This window comes from Galeopterus variegatus, unplaced genomic scaffold, assembly GCF_000696425.1.
Source record: "Galeopterus variegatus unplaced genomic scaffold, G_variegatus-3.0.2 Scaffold174, whole genome shotgun sequence".
In the NCBI taxonomy this organism is placed as follows: Eukaryota; Metazoa; Chordata; class Mammalia; order Dermoptera; family Cynocephalidae; genus Galeopterus; species Galeopterus variegatus.
The window spans coordinates 811,161-821,072 of record NW_007726285.1 but is presented as its reverse complement, the minus strand read 5'-3'; the positions used below and the strand labels follow the sequence as shown (position 1 = coordinate 821,072).

General features: G+C 48.9%; 1 protein-coding gene across 1 annotated transcript in view; it reads right to left on the bottom strand.

Moving 5' to 3' along the window:
- TCF25 (transcription factor 25 (basic helix-loop-helix)) overlaps positions 1–8,108 on the bottom strand; it is a 44,355-nt gene extending 36,247 nt beyond the window's left edge. The window contains 1 exon segment of the mRNA XM_008563488.1: positions 7,840–8,108. Within this exon segment, the coding sequence (XP_008561710.1) occupies positions 7,840–8,031 (192 nt within the window). The 5' untranslated portion in view covers positions 8,032–8,108.
- Positions 8,109–9,912: the final 1,804 nt, after the last annotated feature.

The window sequence follows — 9,912 nt, the reverse complement described above, 5'->3', positions numbered from 1 at the left end:
TGGGATCCGAACCCTCGGCGGGAGCGCCACCGCGCTCCCAAGCGGCACACTGTAGCAGTGTGCCACCGGGCCGGCCCTATTTTTAGCATTTTAAAGATGCTGTTTCACTGTCTTCCGGCTTATTTTGTATCTCATGAGAAGTCAGTAATTATTCTTACCATGGTTCCATGTAGATAACAGGTCTCTTTTCCAGCACTTGGATGATTTCTTCCTTCACCACTGATTTTCCATTGATTGTGATTTCCTCATAGCTTCTTTCATGTTTATCCAGCTTGGGGTTTGTGGAGTTTTACATCAAAATTTGAAATTTGCCTACTGTTTCATCAACTCTTTTTTTGGCCCAATTTCTCTTTTTCTTGTTCTGTTACTTCAACTATAGATGTTAGGCTGCTCGATACTGTCCCACAGGCTACTGAGACTCTTTTCCCCTTTGTGGAATGCTTCATTCTCTGCCCTCACTTGAAGATCACTGACCTTCTCTTCTCTAGTGTGATCTGCTGTCAAGATCATCGGGGGACTGTTCATTTCAGATATTGTATTTCTCAGTCCTAGAATTTGCTCTCTACAGTTTCCATTTCTCTATTGAGATTCCCTACGTTCCCCTCATTATGTTCATGGTTTTCTATAAATCCTAAGTCCTTGAATGCATTTATATGCCATTCAAGTTCACGTCTACTTTTAGCATCTGTTTCTCAGGGTCTGTTGCTGCCGACTGGTGGTTCTCATAGCTGTGGGCCACGTGCTCCCACTCCTCTGCCCATCTAGTTTGCTGTTAGTGTGTGCTAGAAGCCATGACTCTGAGCTGCTAAACAACTTTTGGATATTGTCCTTTTCCTTAACAGAAGCTGAAATGTATACAGGCAGGCAGTTAATTTACGTGTATATTAGCACAATCCCCTCAAACCTTTCTTCTTGGCTGGCCAGTATAGGGATTGAATCCTGGACCTTGGTGTTATCAGCACTGTGCTCTAAACAAACCTTATTTTTAAGCTTTGCTAAGACAGGTCTAGAGTATTTGTTACAAGGTTACTTTAGCACTACTCCTGAGAAGCAGTCTTTCTTAAGCCTCTACTGAACATGCAGGCTCTGCAATGACAGCTCTCCATGGTGGTCAGCACTGAACGTCTTCCCACCCTCTGGGAACTCTGCTAGGAGTGAATCTCACAGCTTTTGGGTAATGGTCCCTTTCCCAGTCTTGTTCTTTGCTTGGCACAGCTTTGTACTGAGCCAAAGATTCAAAGCAGATTTCTGGAACTCTTTCTCTCCAGTACCCTGCCCCATAAATTCCAGTCACCTCAGCAGCCCCCAAATCTGATCTGCCTCCTCAGATCAGCGATATAGCCAGGCTCTCTTGGTACAACCTGCCCTGCTGCTATCTCAAAAGCATACCTAAGCAGAAAGCCAGTTCGATGGGCTCACCATAGTTTCTCCTACTCAGGGATCACAGACCTACAATGCTCGTGGTCCAGTGTCTGGAAAATCACTTCAGGCATGCTGCTCAGTTTTATACTTGTTTATGGCAAGAGGCTGTGCTGGTGCCAGTTACGCTGCCACAATTCGAAGAGGAGATCCTACTTTTGTCTTCACTCACTCACTACTCAACTCATTTAGATTGTTTTTCATGCCATAAAATTAAGCCTTTCAAGTCAAGGCCTCACAGTCAGTAATAAGGGTTCACTTAAAAAAAAAAAAAAAGGTTATCCTTCCCAGGGAAGAAGGAAGCCACCAGAAGTCCGCATCTCTGGGGGAAGTGATTCTGTGGACTTGGTCAGGAATCCATTCTTCTGTAGGCAGAAATGAGCAGGTATCGGGGAACACAAAGAGTTTTTTTTTTCACTGTTCAAATGATCTCACAATTGGAATATGGATCCATAATTATTTCCTTGCTCTCAGCAGCCAACAAGCAACATCTGCCTTGCTAAAGATGACCTCACAGACAGGGACAAAAGTAATGGTGTGACATGATCCAACCTCAAGAATCTCACAAAATTATATAATCCTTGACCAAACTTACCCCTCACTAGTAGAGAGGAAAAAAAAAAAAAAAGCCACAAGAGTTCTAATACCATCTGTGATTAGACGCCTTTGTGAATGAGAATCAGCAATCATTGCTACTGCTGACATCGAAACAAAGGCTCAAAACCAACTGCTATCAAAGATGAAGATGACTTGGTGCTGGCAAACCAGACAACTGCACAAGTTCAAATCCTTATTCTAGCCAAACGACAGCAGCCTGACCACCGAAATTTATCTTGGAAAAAGTTTGTTTTGTTTAATCACACAATTTAGATTTATTTCAGTTATTATCAGGGAACAGCAATTACACTGCATGAAAACCGAGACACACATACACACAATTCTTTGTAAAAGACTGATCTTCCTCACTTACAGGGAAAATTTCTCAGTGTGATAAAATAAATTCTGGTAACTTTTAAGTGTGTCTCACCAATTTTATGTGGTTTTATATCAGATTGTCAAGCAGTCCAGATGCACAGTATGTCAGACTTCTGCCTTATGCGCATCTTCCCTTGGTTGATTTTAATCTGTAACCTTTTCCTATAATAAACCAGATCTGTGAGTATAAGGGCTCTCAGTGAGTTCTGTGAATCCTTCCAGCAAATTACTGAAGCTTGAGGGTGGTCTTGGGGAACCCCCTTGAAGTTGGAATTGGTGTCAGAAGTGAGGGCAGTCATGTGGACTGTTTCCTCAAACTCTGCAGCTGCAGTGAAAAATGTGCTTATATGAGAAAAAACAGAATTGAAAGATAATACAAATCTTTCGGTGAACTTTTTGAAGTACCCTCATATAGGTTTATCTGAGTATCTAACAACTAAATTCTTCATCTTAAATATTCTAATATACTAAAATCACTGTGATGTGCAACAATTATAGTGTTATCTGGGCTGACAAGTCAGCTCAGTTGGTCAGAGCACAGTGCTGATAACACCAAGATCCAGGGTTCGATCCCTGTACTGGCCAGCCACCAAAACAAAAACAAAAAAATACACTGTTACTGAGTTAATTTATTTTTTCTTTTTTAAAAGATGACCAGTAAGGGGATCTTAACCCTTGACTTGGTGTTGTCAGCACCATGCTCACCCAGTGAGCCAACCGGCCATCCCTACACGGGATCTGAACCCGCGGCCCTGGTACTATCAGCACCGCACTCTCCCGAGTGAGCCACGGGCCGGCCCCTTAGTTAATATTTTAATAAAGTTATTATTACTTGGACTATTTACTAGAAAAAAAAAATACTCACAATATGAACATTTGACACAAGACTATTCAGAATATATACAGAATTCTTATAAAATAGTTAACAAAGGGCTGGCCAGTTAGCTCATCTGGGAGGGCATGGTGCTGAGAACATTAAGGTCAAGGGTTCAGATCCCTGAACCTGCCAGCTGCTAAAAAAAAGAAAAAACAAAAAACTGGAACCAAACAAAGAAATAGGAATAAAAAGACAAACACCATAAAAAATGGGATAGATGCTCCACAAAAGATAAACAGGTGGACGATATGCATATGAGAAGACATCCAACATCTCCAGGGAGACTCAGATTAAAACCAAATGAAGTGCCGCCCACACCCCAGAGTGGCTAAATGTGAAAAGACAGGAGTACCCGGAGCCCTCCCACCCCACTGATAGGTGTGAATGCCACAGCCACCATGGAAAATCGTTTGGCAGTCTCATATCAGTTAGAACATACCGACTCTACAACCCAGCAACTCTACTCCAGGTATTCAATAAGCAAAATAAAAATGTGTCCGCAAAAGAGACTTGCACACAATGTCCACACAGCTTTATTCATAACAGCCTGGACTGGAAGCAACCCAGTTGTCCATCTGAAGGTGAACAGGTAAGTTGCATTACATCCATAAAATACACCACTAGTCAACAATAAAAAGGAAGAAACCATAATTACCCACAACATGACTAAATCTCAGAAGCATGTGCTGAGCAAAAGAGGCCAGATACAAATGAACACGTTCTGTGTAGCTCCATTTATATGAAATTCTGGAGCAGGCACAACTAATACACAGTGACAGAAGCAGCTCAGTGGTTGCTTGGAGTGAGGCACAGGGTTGGAAATATTGATGTAAATCTTTTGTAACTGGGTGGTGATAGTTACATTGGTGTATACATTTGTCAAAACTGAAATTGGACACTTAAAATGCGTGCACTTCATTACATATAAAAAATACTTCAATAGAGTTGATTTTTAAAAGCCACTCTAACTGAAATGGGAAAGATGATTTCTAATCTAAGGCTGAAGAAACTCACCCAATGGGGCTGGCCTGTGGCTCACTCAGGAGAGTGTGGTGCTGATAACACCAAGGCCATGGGTTTGGATACCATATAGGGATGACAGGTTAGCTCACTGGGTGAGCATGGTGCTGACGACACCAAGTCAAGGGTTAAGATCCCCTTGCTGGTCATCTTTTAGGAGAAAAAAAAAAAAAAGAAAGAAAGAAACCACCCAAGAGCCAGCAATGAGGACAGTCAAAGCTATAAAGTAGCACAGGAGGGTGAGCACCAGCACCAGGCTTGGGCTCTGCGTCCTTCTCCCCAGGAGAGCACAGTCTGCCCCTAGAAGTGTTTCTAAGTACAGTCAGCCCTCCATATCCATGGGTTCCACATCAGCGGTTTCAACCAAGGGCAGATGAAAAATATTCAGGAAAAAAAAAAATCAAAAACAACAATACGAGAATACAAAATAATACAAATTTAGAAAACAACACAGAATAACAACTATTTACACAGCATTTAAATTGTATTAGGTACTATAAATGACCTAGAGATGATTTAAAGTATACGGGGGACATGAGAGGATGTGCGTAGATCCTATGCAAATTTTTTTTTTTTTTCCTTTTTGTCTTTTTTCGTGTCCAGCAACGGATCACAACCCTCAGTGTCGCACCCGCACCAGACCAGGACCGGCAACGGGATCTCAACCCTCGGTGCTGCGCCCGCACCTCGCTCAGCCAGTGAGCAGGAACCGGTCTGCATGTGGGATCCGAACCCCCGGCGGGAGCGCCACTGCGCTCCCAAGCGGCGCACTGCAGCATGCGCCACCGGGCCGGCCCCTATGCAAATTATTGAGCCACTTTACATCAGGGACTTGAGCATCCGTGGATGAGGAAGGTCCTGGAACCAACCCCCACGGGTACCAAGGGACGACTGTAAGCCACACAGGCTCATGTGTTTCTAGTGAAGTTCTTTTGTTCTCTTCACTAGTTTTCAACATCATGTTATGTCTACACTGGTTGAGGGCTGATCATGTGCCCAGCATACACTAAAGGCTGTAATCCTCATGAAAACCCTATGAGGTAAATAAGATCATCCCCAAGAAATGTGGAAGCCAAAGCTTACACTAATTTTCTGGTCCAAGTTCTCAGAGCTTTGAAGAGGTGGAGTCAGGATTCAAACCCAGTTCTTTCTGACCCCACAGCCCCATGCACACACTCTGACCACAGACAGTGAGGATCTATCTATCTCATGCAGTGGCTATGTGCACACCTACTGGGGGCCAGACACTGTTCTGGGGGGGGGACACATCAGTGAACAACAAAGTTCCTGTTTCCATGAAGTTTATGCTCCAGCAGCAGGGGACAAGCAGCACAAACAAAAAGAATATGTAACGCACACAGTACATTTGGTGAATAATTGCCACGGAAAGAGGAAAAAGGCCAGACTAAAGGGGTTGAAAACGTGGGGCGAGTATCTCTTTAAGAGCAGGCAAGACTGAGGTGAGAGCTGAGCACAGCATGAGGGAGGCATCCTGGGCAGAGTGGTAAGGCTGGGGTAGAGTGAACATGACTAGCAAGAGATGAGGTGGGAGTGCTAACAGGGCAGACTGGGCCAGCCTGGGGCCACCGGGGGACTGTTGGGAAAGGAGGGCTATGATCAGCGTGTGTTCAGAACAGACTGCAGGGGAACAAGAGTGGAGGTGGAGGTTCAGGAAAGGCAGCCATGCTCCCTGTGCACCTGATTCCAGCACAGGACTTCCTAACAGTCTGTATGTGGGTGTGGGAGACACCAGGGATGGTTGGTCTTGGCAAAAAGAAGAATGGAGAGGCACTCAACAGAGACAGGGAAGATGGAAGAGCAAGTTGGGGCCAGTTAATGTTCTGATGCATGGAGATTAAGATGTCTATGAGACATCTAAGGGGAGACAGATGTTGAGTTGATGTATGAATCCAGAGAGCTGGAAGGAGGTCTGAGCTGGATATTAATCGCCCATCAGAAAGGAGAAGGGCAAAGGTCTCAGCAGGAATGGACCCTGGGCCCTTCTGACCTGGCTGGTTTCATGGGGGACCACATAAGCACCATTCTTCTCCATTCACACAATCACCTGTTGGCTTTTTCAATTCTCTCAAACACGCTACCCCATCCATTTACCGAGCTTTCTTCATCAGCAGGAAAGAGATAAACACCATGATGTGGTTGTAAAAGCACAAGTTTTGAGTAAGAAAGTCTGGATTTAAACTGCAGATATCACTTACACTTCTCCGCCATGGGGTCTTCATTTGTACAATGGGGACAGTGTTGTCTCCTCCTTTACTGTGATCATTACATGAGATAACAGCAGTGCCTGGCACATGCCAATGCCCTCCAAATAACAGTTATTCTGGAAAGACTAAGCCTGGAGGGTATAGGAATAAGGAGAAAGTACCACTTGATAAAAGGTCCATGTAAGTAGTCGACTTCAGCCCAAACTGGTTCCAGCTGGTTAACATCTGGGACGGCAATAAAAACTGGAGGGTCTTGAGAGAAGTCAGAAAATGACGGGCAAAATTAAGGATAAATGATGTGCTGTCTCGGATGTGCTTTTAAATCATCCAAGGGGAGAAGGTGCTGAAGAATCAAGCAGCACGACTGCCGTGTGTCAATAATCATGGGAACTGGTGATAGGCATGTGAAGGTTACTTGTACTACTCTAGTATATGTTCCAAGTTTTTCATAATAAAAAAGTTAAAAAGAAAGATGACGAGAAACGGGGTGGTAGTGAGGGAGTTACTTTAGGGAGAATCAAAAGAGGGGATGGAGAGTACTGAGAATTTCAAGAAGGGACTTCCGTCCCAATGCACCAGAGATTATGAGGTGAGACCGTCTCTTAGGTCAAGTGGAAAGGTCAATAATCTCTAAACCGAACTCCCGTTTAGGACAATCCCCACCGTCTTAGTATGGGCCCCTTAACTTGCCAACACTGCAAGATCAAGCGAGAGCTTACAAAGGGGTGCTGGTTTTTCCACGACTTTAAGACCCAGTGCTTACTGTTCGTTCACGCATTCAGCAAATAGTCATTGAAGCCCTACTAGTGCCGGGCACGCAGTGCTGAGTGAGCAAAACAAATGTCACCTGCCCGCACAGAGAAATCGGAGAAGCCACAACCAGATAACCCACACGCCAAAGGTATGGACTGAGGCTGGCGCTGCCGAGAAAAATGTCACGGGACCTGATGGCAATTCACACTGACTGTGTTATTTCTCTGTAAGAACAAGACAGGACGTCCTGGGTAGGCAGTGGTGCGGTGAAGATTAAAGCGGAGTGTCTGCAAAGGGCCTGCAAGTGCGTGGCTGACATGCTCAACCCTGCAATCAAAGGAAGTCCCCTAGAGACCCAGAGAAGTGAAGCCCCGCCCACCCACGACAGCGCGCTTAGCCCCGCCCCCGCCCACACTTAGCCCCGCCCTCCCCACTGAAGTCCAAATCCATGTAACCTCCCCCTGGCGTCACGACCCCGCCCGCTCCACCGGAGTCCACGCCCATCTCTGCATCGCCCCGCCCCCGCGCAGACCAGTCTCTCACCCTGCCCCCCGGCCGCCTCCTCCTCACCAGCTCGAACCGGTTGTTGACTCGGACGCCCTCCTTCGCTGCGTCCCCGGGGCGCCGGCCACCCGGCCGCCTTTTTGGCCCTTCTTCTTCCGCATCGTCGTCATCACGAAGGACAAACTGCAGGGCGCCGGGCCCGAGGGGCTCCTGACCGCGCTGTTCCCCCCTCAGCCTCCGGAGGGCCCGACGCGACATAGGACCCAACAGCTACTGGCGTCTGGAGATCGGGAGAAGGAAGAGCCCAAAGGAGAGCAGCCGGCGCGCCTGCGCACTTACGGCGCGCTGGCGCGAAGCTGGCGTGTCGTGCCTGCGCGCTGCGGCTCTCCGAAACTTCCTGTGCGACTCCCCGGAACTTCCCGTGCGACTCGGCGGCGTCAGAGAAGGTGCAGCCGTATCCGCGCGAGTTATCGCGAGAGGCGGGCGCCTACGGACGGCGGGTCCCGCTGGCAGCTTCGTGTGGCGTCTCTGCAGGTCTTAGCTTGACGCCAGGACAGAGGACGGGCTATGACGGGGGCGGGGGCGCACGGCTCCGAGCGACCTGCACCCGCGGCCTGCGCTCTGGGTCTGAGTGCGGGGGGCCGGGGGGCCGGGAGGCACATCAGGCGAGGGCCGAGTAAGGAAGGGGTGTGCGCAGGTGCACATGCTGCCGTATCCGCGCGAGTTAGCGCGAGAGGCGGGCGCCTACGGACGGCGGGTCCCGCTGGCAGCTTCGTGTGGCGTCTCTGCAGGTCTTAGCTTGACGCCAGGACAGAGGACGGGCTATGACGGGGGCGGGGGCGCACGGCTCCGAGCGACCTGCACCCGCGGCCTGCGCTCTGGGTCTGAGTGCGGGGGGCCGGGGGGCCGGGAGGCACATCAGGCGAGGGCCGAGTAAGGAAGGGGTGTGCGCAGGTGCACATGCTGCAGCGCGGGGACAGCAGGTGGCAGCTGAGCGGGGCTAGGAGGGCCCAGGTCCCCGCGGCGCATGGCCTGCCTGTGTTTTCCGGCACCCATAACTCCTCTCAGCCTGCTTCTACGGCTGCGAAGGGACATATACACATAAAAACCGAAGAGCTTCCCAAAGTTGCTGATTTCTGGACTCCCCTACCCCAAGATAGACTGAACCGAATCTTAGGGATAGGTCCTGGGAGTTTGCTTTTTGTTGTCCTTAATGCAACAGGTGACTCTCCCGGGAGTCAGTGGTCTGGGTCGAAGCCCTCCACCCTTGTGCACCCTAAGCTCCTCGGGAGATTTTTGCAACAGAGATACAAGGACCACCCTGAGATTCCGAGGTGGGGTCCGGCGTCGATATTTTTGAAAACTTCTTCCAGGGCAGCCTGGATTGAGAACCGCCGAGTCCAAATGCAGGAGCAGACGAACTGGTGCTGGGGTAGGGTCCCCTCCCCACTGTGACAGCAGAGAGGAGAGGGCCCTCACTGCAGATCTAGGCCAGGCACTGTACTGAATTCTTAGCCCATCCTGGGGGCAGGTGTCCCCCTTTTGCAGGTGAAAAAGCTGGAGACTCAGGATAAGTAACAGGTCCAGAGGGAACGGTGTTTTGCATCTGGGTTTGTGAATCAAGTCCAAGTGAGGAGGGCTGCTGCGAGGACAGAGAGGGGAGGCGGGGCAGGGTGGGTCCCGGTCTCTGGGATCCCTCTCCCCTGACTCCATCCTTGGCTGTGGGCCTGCACCTCCCCGAGCTCCACCTCCACCCTGCCTCCCTCAGGAGTCCCCATCTTCACTTAGGTCAAGAATTGAATCAAAGTGTTGCTCTCTGGAGAGTGTGCATGGCGGGTCTGTGAGCTGCCCTGCCTCTAGCAGGTGCTAGAGTCTTGAAATACTTCTCAGTGGCTGGCACGTAGCTGCTGCCTCAAGCCCTCTACCTGCCCCACCCGATCCAGCCACTCCTGCAGAGTCCCCTAGTCCCTTCCCCCAATCCAGCAGCTGCAGGGTGTGCGCAGCCACCACCCTTGTGTCTCTTCTGACTGTTCAGGACCAGGCTAGTTGTTACTTTTTGTGTCACCCGTGGTCAGGTGGTATGACAAATTTATGCAGGCTCCTTGCTTGGCCTGTGACAGAAATGGGGGGGGGGGGGGG